The sequence below is a fragment of the Cetorhinus maximus genome, chromosome 16 (assembly GCF_964194155.1).
Source record: "Cetorhinus maximus chromosome 16, sCetMax3.hap1.1, whole genome shotgun sequence".
NCBI classification, from domain to species: Eukaryota; Metazoa; Chordata; class Chondrichthyes; order Lamniformes; family Cetorhinidae; genus Cetorhinus; species Cetorhinus maximus.
The window spans coordinates 57,380,964-57,394,260 of NC_135894.1; the positions used below are offsets into that span (position 1 = coordinate 57,380,964).

At 41.8% G+C, this 13,297-nt stretch overlaps 1 protein-coding gene across 7 annotated transcripts in view; it reads right to left on the reverse strand.

Moving 5' to 3' along the window:
* The window catches only part of dmd (dystrophin), a 1,945,510-nt gene that overhangs the window by 44,719 nt on the left and 1,887,494 nt on the right, over window positions 1-13,297 (reverse strand). For all 7 annotated transcript variants that reach the window (XM_078559857.1, XM_078559853.1, XM_078559852.1 and 4 more), the window contains one exon: window positions 12,025-12,090. In XM_078559857.1, coding sequence (XP_078415983.1) covers window positions 12,025-12,090 — 66 coding nt within the window. The remainder of the gene's footprint in view (window positions 1-12,024; window positions 12,091-13,297) is intronic.

Below are 13,297 nucleotides of genomic sequence, written 5' to 3' on the forward strand. Positions count from 1 at the left end.
GATACTAATAAAAACCTGTTTCTGCTATTGTAGTGCAAACAATGCATATTTTGAGATTAAGATTAGTCACAAGATTGCAATGGAAACTCTTTTGAGTTATCAACAGTCACAGATTGCAACTTCTTTCGAGTACAATCACAGTTCTTGGTTTTCCAGGAGTGGGACATGAACCCACAACCCTCTGATTCAAAGACGAGGGTGCTATGAACTGAGCCACAGCTGACACCTCCAAGATTGCAATGGAAGAAGGGCCCATCATCAATATTCACAATTCTCAACACTTGCGCTTTATTCCGGTAGTCCAGTGATTAAACACAGATACTAACAAAAGCAGCAAGGCAATATAAATATTCTAAACCAGCAATTTACTGGAGCCTTGCTCCAAATGACAACCCAAATTCCAAGTCTTCTCTACTCACAATGATTTTGTGTTCTCTCATTAAATGTCACTGGGGTACTATTTCATAACACTGTTAGCTTTCCAGAAGCTCACCCAAAGTGTAGGGAGCACTGCAGTTAAATCCAAACCTACTTTCTACCAATATCCACACTAATGCCTTTCCTGTAGGGGCCAGTGGATAACCGTCATTGATTGATAACTCTGGTTGAATTATAGCTCATGGGTACTTGGGCTAATTAGAACAACTACTACTTGTATTTATATAGTGCCTTTAATGTAGTAAAACATCTCGAAGCCCTTAGCATGTGGACTTCTGATCCAGCCCAGGTCAGTAACTCAACTTAGACTGGAAATTAAAAGCTAAGAGAAAAAAGATACATTTTTGAATTTAAAAATAAACTCTGAATGGCCTCATCTGCTGCTGAAACCCTCAGCCAAGCCTTTGTTATTTTTAGAGCTTGACTATTCCAACACGCTCCTGGCTGGCCTCCTCCTTTCTACCACCTTCTTCAAACTTGACCTCATCTCGAACACTGCTGCTCGTGACTTAAGTTGTGCTAAGTTCTGTTCACCCATCACTCCCTCAGCAACTCCACAATTCTAAAGCTCTCATCCTGATTTTCAAATCCCTCCAAGGCTTAAGTCCTCCCTATCTCAGAAATTTCCTCCAATGCCCCATCGCCACAAAACTCAAGCCTGCGCTCCTCCATTTCCAGTCTCATGAGCATCTGTGATTTTAATCGCTCCACTGGCCAAGGCCCTGAAGCGCTTGAATTCCCTCCCTGCAGCCCACTGCCTCTCTGTCATCCTTTAAGATGCTCCCCAAAACCTAAGTAATTGACTAAACCTTTGGTCATCTGCCCTAATATCTCCCTACGTGGCTTGGTGTCAAGTTTTGCTTTAAAATGCTCCTGTAAAATACCTTGGGCGAGTTCATTATGTTAAAGGTGCTATGTAAATACAAGCTGTTGTTGTCTGTATCATCAGTCACATCTTAATGAAGGAAAACAGTGACTATCAATCTTCTTAATCATGAAGCATCACATCAGTCATCAAAGGCTAGTTGGTCTGAGTAGCATGTGTGCAGATCTGTCTTCACGGTGATCCAAATTTTGAATTTAAACATGGAATCACTCTGGACTTCTTACACACTGAATAGTAAATGGATCTAGAAAAGCATCAGCAACAAACTGGGGTGAGCTGCCTGCCCTTTCTTTTGACTAGGGAATGCCACACGGTGCAGTAACAACATAATGACAATGGAAGGAAGCATAGTAACTAAAGAAAATTGATTTTAGAAATATACATGGGTGGGGGGTACAATCAGCACATGCATTCCATCTGCTAATCCAATTTGCAAAGAACACGTATATGCTATTTATTGAATACTCAGAACAAAACAGTAAAGAGTCATTTTCCAGCATCAAGCCACCAAATGGGAACTGAATATTAGAGAGTAGGCTGCACACTCTGCTTAATTTTCTAACCATTAGTTTAAATGGTCAAAAAAACTTGCACAGCATACATTCCATTTCCAATCTGCATTGCTAGCACAGAAGGCTCCCCACCAGGAGTGTGATGGGAATACTACACCTTAAAGGTTGTTATAGCCTCATTAAGGAGTTGTTAGCCTGGTTTGGCTCATTAACATCTGTTATTTATTTCCTCCTCCCTTCTCTTTTTGTTTATAAAAGGTCTGTTAACTTCATCAGGAGAATGAAGTTGGAGAATTTACTAAATTGTCAGATGACATATTCAAGACGATGGTTATGTAACAGTTTTTTTGCACTAACAATGTGAAAGTTGTGATTGAACAGTTGGGAGTTTAATGGAGCTTCTCAACAATGCTGGGCTCAGTGGGGTACAACTTTGCCTTGGACGATAATGGGAAAGGGACAATACTGAATCAGCAATTCTAGTGACAGAAATTGGTCGGAGCATAAAACAATAGTGCTGATGCACTACTGTCCCTTTGGTGCTACTGTCCAAGATGAATTCATATGCCAATAACATCGTCAAGTTAGTAAAATCAAACAAATTATTTGACTATCTTTCCCTTCTATAAAATGGGTATATTAACATGAAAGGATAACAAACACAGTTATCCTACTTTAATCCTGAAATGTGGAAATAAAATTGACTTAATTTTTACACATGGTTGACTATGTGGAAGTTCAGTCACAGCAGTGTGGCTGATGATGCAGGTTGGTCACCTGTTCCTGTATTATTGGGTGAGGAAGCTTGATGTCTGAAGCTTAAAATAAGCTACAAAACAATTAGTGTACCCCAAGAGGTCAGACAGCAGCTGCGTATGACGTGCCTATGGCTCATTGAAGTTTCAGTTGTGGCTCAGTTGGTCGCACTCTTGCTTCTGAGTCAGAAGGTTGTGGGTTCAAGTTCTACTCTAGGGCTTGAGCACAGAAATCTAGCCTCATACTTTAATGCCACATAAAGAGAATGCGGTACTTTTCTTTTTGTTAAAATTTAAATAGTAGGGTGTGCTCATAATGTGACAGAAGTGCCCAATTGGAACAGGCACCAAAGGGGAGGCCAAAAATACATTTTTCAAGTTGTCCTGACTTGAATGCTGACAGAGCCTCTGCCTGCCCTGCCCCTTCCTGCACTCCCTGCTCTTTCCTGAAAATACTGCTCAAATTGGAATAAGCAACCTTTGACCTGTTGATAGCAGCACATGTCCCTACCATTCCCAGTGTGGCATGTGCTATGCAAAGGAGTGCTATGATATTATGCTAATCAGCTGACCTGGTATTACTGAGTGAAGTCAGCTCCGGCCTGTGCAAACGAAGAACCACCTCAACAAAGTTGGCTCCATCTTGGCTGTGTGGGGTTATATTGCCCAATATATCTTGACATTTATAATAAAACCAATGTAAACCTGTAATACATTTAATGCTGAGGTTTTATGCACTGTAGAATGTCAGAAGCAATTTTTCAATTAATGTCTGACACCGGGGATTTGTTTATCAAACTGAATTTAAAATAAACACATCCTCACAATGTCTTCAAAGCTACTGGCTCCTCGAGTTCACACTTGATAAACAGAGGCTTAATGAAACATTATGTTCTTCATAAGAATAGAATTAAAATTGCTGCTCGTTGGCATTTACTAGAAATAATATATTCCTGATATAAATTGTAAGCAATTCAATTATGAAGTGCAGGTAAAACATCAGAACTATTTTCACACTTAACTTTCAGTCACATTTTCCCTTTGCCAAGTGATTGACTCTGATCCATTTCTGGACACTATGGTTAACCAATATTTAATGAAAATGGTGCATATTTCTGGCTTGTCAGTTGTGTGATATGGTAATTGATTTAGTTTGAGACATCACAGAAAAGTAAAAAGTGCACAAGTGTAAACAGACGATGCCAGACAGGCCGGCTGACATGGTGAGGCAATCTTGTTAATCAACAGCAATTAACAACTCCTGTACTTTGAATAAATCACCTATGCCATGACAATTAATCAATGTGAAATTGTATTGCTTTGTATGTTTATGACAAATGAAAGCCACCAAATAAACTTGTTGCTCACTTCCTGGTCTATCACACAAGTTATCAATTCAACATAGATCAGACTTGATCTTAAATACCTCAGCAATCTGTACAGTTTTTTCTTTCTCTTACACACTGCAACCAGTTGAGGAGAACCTGATAGACTTTTGGTTTAAAACCAGATTGGTAATACACTGACTCTGTACTATTCTCTGCTACTAAATGCAACAGCCTTTTGCAACACTCTCATGAGAAGCAAATTCTCTCTAGTACACAATGTCGTTTTATATGATATAAAGTACAGTTTCATTTGGGAGTGAAAGTGACTAGGGTGTAACTTGTCTTTGAATTCAGTCTGGGTAACGCATAATCTCAATAGGGATGTTAAGGAAGAGTGAATTTCCTTGGCTCGTCACTTTAGTATCTTTTGTTATACTTAAAATCTTATGCATCATCAGAAAGCACAGTATGCTGTAAAAATTCTATCCTCATCATCTTCCTGTACAAGTTTGAGAAGCAATCACGGTCTCCAATATCATCTACATTGCTCCACTGGAGATGGATTTGGGACTACTGTCCATTCAAATTACAATCTTTCTGTAAATAGTGTTCTAGCTCTGTATAAGATACATGAAAGAGTGTAAACATTGTAATACCAACACTACTGTTGCCGCTTTTTTTGGAAAGATTACTTTGTCAGCTGAATATTTACATTGATCCATCAAGGCACATGATGCAAGGAAATTTGCATGGACTATATTCTGCACAATTTAAGTGAAATAGCTCAAAGCTTTCTTAATAAATGTAAATACGGTTATCATTTCCTCCTATAATCAAGGGTAATATTTTTAACTTGATATTGAAGAATTAGGAAACCGGTTTCCTAATCCAGTTGTCTCTACTCACCCAACATTATCAAATAAAGGATGCAGGTGTAGGGGAGCGTATGTATAGTCTGCTAAGCCCATTTACATGATGGCAAACCTGATGGTTCTTCTCCCTGCCTTGGTTGATTACTATTAAACATATTGTCAAGAACACATGCTTTGTGTGAAATAATGATTTTCAACCCACTGGCTGGAAACCCGATTTGAACTTTTAAAACAGAGAGTAAGTGTGACTTGCGCTCACAGCCAAAGATGGTTACCCAATTTGCCTGTACCTTCCACATTCCAATCCACTGAGATAGAGAAACCATGTCTGCAAAGGCCCATCAAGGACAATGACCCGGCAAATATGAGTGAACCGCATATTCTGTCCCCATTAGCAAGCCATCAAGACCATCACCTGAGGTATTCAACTGGCAGAGGTGAACCATTAAACCTAAAAGCATGGACAATGGGACCTTGACTAAGAGGGGGTTCCCAGACATGAACTCATTAAGCTACAATTTTATGCTTTAAACTCAATTGAATAATAGGACACTGGCTGAGGGGGGGATTTCCCAGACGTGAACTGAGTTACATGGGGAAATAGTCTAGCAATGACCATGTTTGAATTACTGGGTGACAGTCCCAACCTCTGCAGTAAGCAAGCAAGCAACTGAGATGCTGACAAGAAAAGAACCAAGTGCGGTCCTCCTTCCTCCCTCTCTCTCCCTCCAACCTACCTTGCAAGCTTTCAAACCTTTTGCTGACCGTGTGACCACCTTGGGATGCCCCAGGCAAGAGCATCTTGAATGAATCAACCTCACACTCCTCTTTCCATAAGGACAATCATCAACCTCACACTCCTCTTTCCAGAAGGACAATCATCAACCTCACACTCCTCTTTCCAGAAGGACAATCATCAACCTCACACTCCTCTTTCCAGAAGGACAATTAAATCAGCCAGCTAAATCTTTAAATTGCATCCACTAGGGAAACAGCATCCTGAAGTGAGCCAACTCACCAAACTCCACATACTGCATACCCCTTCTATTTCTCTGGACTCTAATTCAATTAATCTATTCTTCCGCATTTTGTAATCTATTTCTGTGCCTATGTAAACTTGAAGTGTGCATGTGTGTGAAAGTTACAGCCTATGTTATTAGTTTACCTAGGCCAGATTAAGTACAATAAGGCTAACCTCTTTCTTTGTTAAACTCAAGAAAACCTATCCGATTGGTTCTTTTACGATCACAGTGTGTAAATAGTTAAACACTCACTGAATTGGAAAGTACAATCTTTTCCCAAAAATGCTCAAACGAGGAGTGGGAAAAAAGGGGAGCCATTTAACCCCTCACCTGATTGTAATAACATGCATACATTTCACTTGGGTGTACATAGATTCAAACTTCCCAGAATAATACTACCATGACAGTAGGCTCTCCCAGTGACTCATATGGTTTGAAGTAGTGAATAGCTAAGTCATAGAGTTGAGAAAGTCTATGCTGATTTTAAGCAGCAAGATAGGTACCTCATGTCCCCAGGTTAGAGAAATGTAAAATCAGCCATGGTTTTTTCTGGAGATTGCTGTTAGGAAATCACTGCTGTCAGCACATAAATATGGATATTGTGGCAGGACAATGCTGGCTTTGTTTTAATCTCCTATCGTTGGCCTGCCAACACTCATTCGGCAGGATTTTCCACACCATTCTGTCGCTGCCGCGATCTTCCGGTCCCGCCGCAAGTCAATGGACTTCTGGCTGGGGCGTCGCTTCACCCGCAGCGGGTCCCGCCCGCGAGGGGTCAGAAAATCCCGGCCATTGTCTTGACTCACATAAAGGATGGTCACGTGGGCAAGCACTAGAGGGATGCCAGTACCTGTGGAACCAGACCCCAACTTTGGGCAGGCGAAGAATGGGAAGAATTACAAACAGGATGAAATAGATAAAAGCAATACTGTATTGTCTCCATTCTTCCCCAAAAAGTAACAGCTGAATCTGTGAAGAGCCTCACAATTGAGCACTGTGTTTAAGAGACTTGCCTGTGCCATAATCTTCATTAATTAATTATAGAGTATGTGTGGCTAAAAATAAATGACATTTAACCCTGGATTGTGAACATCTTTATTGCTTAAATTCCTGTTGTCAGCAGACTCAATTAGTGAGTTTCAGCAATTGCTTATAGTTGATCTTTATGTCAAGTAACACCTATTATTTTCGACTTCAGAAATGCAACCTGTAATCTGCACCCTAATTTAATGCTTTATCCCGGCTTCCTTTTGTACATAAAACAGTCTTTTTTAATGTGGGAGGAAGGGAGGCAGATAAAGGAAAGCATTTCAAGCTCTGCTACCTCATATTTGCATTGTGCAATACAAGGACCTGGAAATAAGTATAAAAATGCATCCATCTATTTTTTCTTCATTTCCCTCCATGCTCGAGTGATAGTGATGAGGCTGCAATTTAACTGCCATTCCACTGTCTTGAAAAAGTGGTGGTGGATTGTCACCTTGAACAGCTGCAATTCTTGTGCTGAATCCTGCTCCCATGATGGTGAAGAGGTTTTGTGGGGTCACTAAGGTGAGCCACCCATTTCTTTTCTCTTGGTGTTGTTTTGGCTGGTCTCATTAAGCTTCTAGCCAGTGATGATCCCCAAGATCAAAATGTTGGTGGACTCAATGATGGTGGTGTCATTTAAAGTCAAGGGGAGATGATTGAGTTTTCTCTGTTCAGGATGCTCATTACCGAGCACCTATGTACCTTGAAAGTTGCCTGCCATGCATCATGTTGTCCAGATCCTGCTGTAGGCCACGTTGCCTGTTATGACTGAAGTGGGGCAAATCCTCAGTGAATAGCCCTAATCCTAATTAATGATGGGCAGAAGATCATTAATGAAACAGCTAAAGATTATTGGGATCCAACAACCATATGGCTTGCATGAGTTTGGAGTACCTAGCAGGGTAGCTGCATATCAAGGTGTTCAGATGGTATCATGAACTGAGAGGGGAAAGCTGGAATGAATTAGCAGCATCATCTGAACTTTGACATGCAATACTGCCCTAAACAATTATTGATCCTATGTCATTCTTCGCAATGTGCAGTGGTCTGAAAAATTCTTCCTCTTTTAAATAATATCTGCAGCAGGAACATTGGTTTTATTCCCATTGGATGGTAGAGACCCAGAATTCAATCATAGAATCTAACACTATGATTCTTATCAAGTGCTTCACGTCCTTGCCGTACTGTTATTGTGCAAGGAGCTTTACAAGAATTGAGTGTGAAAACTAATACATTGTATGATACTAAGTATGTTTGATTATTTTATATAATACTGCACACTGTCGTGGAGAGTTATGAGCCCCAATTAGGTTGAGAGTTCACGCACATCAGTGCAGTCCTGAGAGAGAGTTGCACTTTTGGAGATACCATCTTTCAAATGAGACTTCAGGTCAAGGCCCCATTGGTTCACTCACATGAGCATAAAAGATTTCATGGTTCAAAGAAAAGTGGGGGAGTTCTCCTGATGTGGCAAATATTAATCCCTCAATTAACGTCAATTGCTCTTGGTGGGACATGGCTGCGAGCAAATTGGCTGCTGCATTTCCCTCTTTACCACAATTCAAAATATTTCAGTGGCTGTGAGACAGTTTGGAACAACCTGAAGTGTCAGTTCTTTTTTGTTACTTATGCCAGAAGAGAAGACATGTTCCACCGTATCTAGTCTTGTCAGCATTTAGCAGCACACAGAGCCACGCACAAGTACAAGTTTAGAGAGGCTTTTACAAGTGAGCAGAACAGGGGTGTGTTGGGTCACACACAGAGTATGAATGATCAACAGCAGCACCTGGTGGCCCATGAGAAAGAAGGTGTTGCTGGTTGTAGGGTCTGAATGCATCACCACTTAGTTGACAAGCATGGGGATCTCAATGCTGTGCAATCTGCTTGTAAAAGAACAGTGCTTTCAGTATATCAAGCGTTGGCACAGACGTTGCTGGCCATATCAGGTAGGGTGCTGCTGATGGGACTTCAACTGGAGTAATTCATTAGCAGCATGTACAAGTCATTGGAAGACAGTTTCACAACACAAGTGCATTACTGAGCGTGGGGCAGCTCCAGGAATTACTGCAATAGAGGACACATTGGAAGATTAAGGGGAGTTTGTGCTTCTGCCATAGATGATCAAATTGGTGCCTTTGTGGCTTGAGGTGCCAAATTGTAGAGAACGCTCCCTTCCTGCTTGGACAAGCTTGGTAACCAGTCCTAAACAACCGTAAGTCAGGACTCACTGATCTCATTGGTATATCGGTCTCCTTCCTTGCAGATTAGTAAGAAAGCTGATTAGAACCGAGTACGAGTGGTATGGCTGGAACGGACATGGATAATCGTGCTGTATGTCAGGGAAGCAGTGTGTGCACCCTCCCCATTGTCCATTCAGGTGTGTGCATGTGTGGCAGGAAGAAAGCAGAGCCTAAATGCCCACGCAGCACCACAAGAGCTGCAACTTGCAGCAGGACTTTATACTGTGAGATGTAGACTGGTTTCATTCCAGGAGGCTTCTGAAGTAACACAGCCAGTTTGATGGACTTCATGATGTTGGTCCTAAGTTCATGTCTTGGGAAACTGCATAGATTCAAGCCCTAATCGTCCAAAACACACCTGAAGACGTGCCTTTCTGCATTAAAAAGTGAACTCTTAAAATGAAAATAAAAGTTGGGTGTTATCTTGAAGTGAAACCATCCCAGTGATTATCAGGAAAGCAAATATTCACTTGCTTCACCTGCTAACAAGCTTTCAATTGAGAGAATAAAATTCTTTGCTGTTGTTTTGGGAAAAGTCTTGAAGAACGGCCTAATGGATTTAATCACTGACTCCTTGGGGCCTTTGGGAATCGTGGTACTGTCTTATACTGTCCTTTCATGATACCATTCATTGTCCTTTGGGATGATCACATTGCATGCTCCAGAAAACAATGCGTCAAAGACTCATTTAAGGTTTCTGTGTCTGCAAAGGCACTGATTCTCTAACAACTGCAGGTATGCATATCATTGCATGTATATTTTGGTATGGAGGGACTGGTGCCACCGATGTCATGTGTCTCTCTGGCCATCTGACAAACTTGCTATCTCTCTGCTGCTTTGCATCATCATCTTTCGGACAACAAATATGCAGAAGAATTCTCAATGTGAGAAGCATTTGAATTGTGTAGTGGGGCGCAAAAGCAGAAATCAAAGGGGAAAATTTTCTCCTCGTTGAGTGGGTGGGCCGGTCGGGGGCAGACACGGAGCTGATCGCCGCCATTTTACATGGGCCAATTATAGTTCGCCCAGCATGACGCACACCTGGTAGCACTCAGCACTACCTGTGCGGGTGGGGTGGGGGAGGGAGAGCCGGGGCCTGCGCTCGTTCACGCATGAAAGAGCGCAGAACTCTCCTTGAGGCACGGAGCCGACTCAGGGAGATCAAGTTGAATTTAACACTTCAAAATAAAAAAAGTTAAAAATCACTTACACATGTGACAGAGTACCAAATGTTTAATAAATATTTATTAATTTAATAAACCCTTCATGAAACCTCATCCCACCCGTGGATGAGGTTTCATGAAAAATGCGAAGGCCTCCTGGGCTCTTCGCCTGCCCACAAACCTTAAGGTTGCTCAGGCAACCCTGTCGATTAGTTCAATTGCTGTGTTAATGGCCTTAACAGGCCTTTGACAGTTCGGCGGATGCACAGCTGACTCCAGTGCGCACCCGCCAAACAAAAGATAGGAATGATGCGCACCCGACGTCACCATGCTTCATTTACACTTCGGCATGCAGGGCCCGCCCCCGCATGCTGAACATAAAATGCTGGCCAAAGTAACTGATTACATTAGGGATAAAAAAGCTTCAAATGTTTGTCAGAAATATACTCAGAACTGATGCTATAATTCGCCTCTCTAAATCTTCTGCCTCATTTGGCCATATACTTTATATGCTCATTTTATTAGGGTGAGAAGATAACATAGCAGAAAAGACACTGGCCATTTGATGACATCTTTGCTTCATTTGCATGTATTTGCCTAAATGTGGACAGCGCTGCATCCGTCCGCTAGAAATTGTGGCGAGAAGTTAGCAGAGATCCAGCATCATGGACTTCTGCCCAATACTTAGACAGGCTACCTTCTCCTAGGTAGACTGTCAATTAAGGCTGACGAGCCCTACCAACCTGGAGCTGTCTGGTTTGGAGGAACCAAACACCTGCCTTCACACCATTGCCCACAGTTCTAAACAGCGATTGGCACACAAAGCCAGGCAGTAGGAGTTTGATTAGGAGAGGCTATTTGAAATGCTGACCATATGGGACTTTTTGTGGATGAAGAGCTCTCATCAACCCTCATGGGTACGAGACTTCGACAACCTTGCTGCATAATATGAAACAACGAGAAGCATTTCACCTTCGCTTCCTGTGATCTATTTGCAACATCAGGTGGCAGGACGATATCCCTAACACTGAGGTTCTTGCAAAGTGCTGCATACCCGGTTTCGAGAGCCAGCTCATCAGTACTCAGTTTCACTGTGTTGGTTATGTAGTTCGCATGCACAATTCCCACATACCAAAGGCAGTACTCTACGACCAGCTGGGCATGGGAACCCGCGCCACAGGACGTTCCAAATTTAGATATAAAGACAATCTGAAAGCCAACTGCGAGTTCCCAATACATGGGGAAAAACAACCTTGCGCAGACTGAAATAGAGACGTCTCTGTCATCAAACAATTTCGACATTTAAGGGGAACAGAGTCGAGCTGTCAAGACAAGCAAGAGCGATGCAAAGCCACTGCTTCCATCCATCCCTCCAAAACTGACTTCGTATGCAGTATTTTGCAATCGGTTATGCAAATCAAGACTTGGCCTAACATCACAAATGAGATGACATCAACCTAGATTGTAAACCAGTCTCTTTTTTTACTTGCTGAACAGTGATCTGTTGAAGCAACAGGAGAATCCATTCATTTAGACTGGGCATTACACTGCAGCAAACAATATATCCTGTGGCTTTCTTAATGTACTAAATTATGTGCTAAAATATAATTCCAGGGGACTAAAAATTTAATCTGGAGATGAAAATCCACATAGAACAAAGTAATGGACTCTGGCTATGTCACTATTATTTGGTTTTCTAAAAAAATTGTTAACTCTCACATGGTATTTTCACCCCCTCATGAAATAGACACTGCTGCTGAACTTCACTCTAATACATACATGCTTTCATTGGGTGAGATGCTGTCATTCAAGTAAGATCCATTTCTGTTTTCCATCTCTGCTAGCCTGCAATACAAAAATCAGCAATTATAAGATTGTGATGAATTCAAACAGCTTAGGTAAAATAACTTCTCACTTTTTACATTTTTGGAACAAAGTCCTCAGGATACAACGTCAGTGTCCTTTAGCATCAATCTCACCAAAATTTACAAGGGTTAATGGGGACAGACAGGCATCCACAAAACTACAAGTTCATTTCTAGTGCAAGCCTTCCCCATGCAACTGGCAAACCTGGCACCAACCTGTCACGAGTAGGAGATTAACCAGGCCAACACCCAATTGGCCCCCATGTAGGGAGGCTGAATAAAATTTTTTTTTTAAACAACATCTTATAGTTCTAAAGCACCTTTAATGGAATGAAATGTTCCAAGGCACTTCACAGGAGTGTTATTAAACAAAGTATGACACTAAGCCACATAAAGAGATGAGAGTCAGATGACCAAAAGCTTGGTCAAAGAGGTAGGTTTAAGAATCATTTTAAAGAAGGAGAGGTGAAGAGGTTTAGGGAGGCCATTCTAGAACTTGGGGCCTAGGCAACTCAAAGTACGGCTACCAATGGTGGAGCAATTATAATTAGAGAGGCACAAGAAGCCAGAATTAGAGGAGTGCAGTTATCTTGGAGGGTCATGGGGTGGGAGAATATTACAGAGATAGTCGGGGGGCAGGGTGGAGGGGAGTGAGGGCAAGGCCGTATTGGGATTTGAAAACCAGGATGAGAATTTTAAAATCAAGATACTGCTTGACCAGGAGTCACTGTAGGTCAGCGAGCACAGGAGTGATAGGAGAATAGCACTTGCTGTGAGTTAAAACATGGGCAGCAGAATTTTGGATGACCTCGAGTTTACAGAGGGTAGAATGTGGGAGACCAGCTAGGGGTGCATTGGAATAATTGGGCCTAGAGGTCACGGAAGCATGGATGAGGGTTTCAGCAGCTGATGAGCTGAGACAGCGGGGAGGTCGGGTGATATTGTGGAGGTGGAAATAGATGGTCTTAGTGATGGTACGAATATGAGGTCGGAGGCTCATCTTAGGATCAAACATGATACCAAGATTGTGAGTGGACTGGCTTAATCTCAGGCTGTTGCTTGTGAGACAGATGAAGATGGTAGTTAGGGAACAGAGTCTGGAGTGAGGGTTGAAAACAATGACTTCAGTTGTGCTGATATTTAACTGGAAGCAATTTCTCCCCATCCAGGACTGGATAAATAATTTT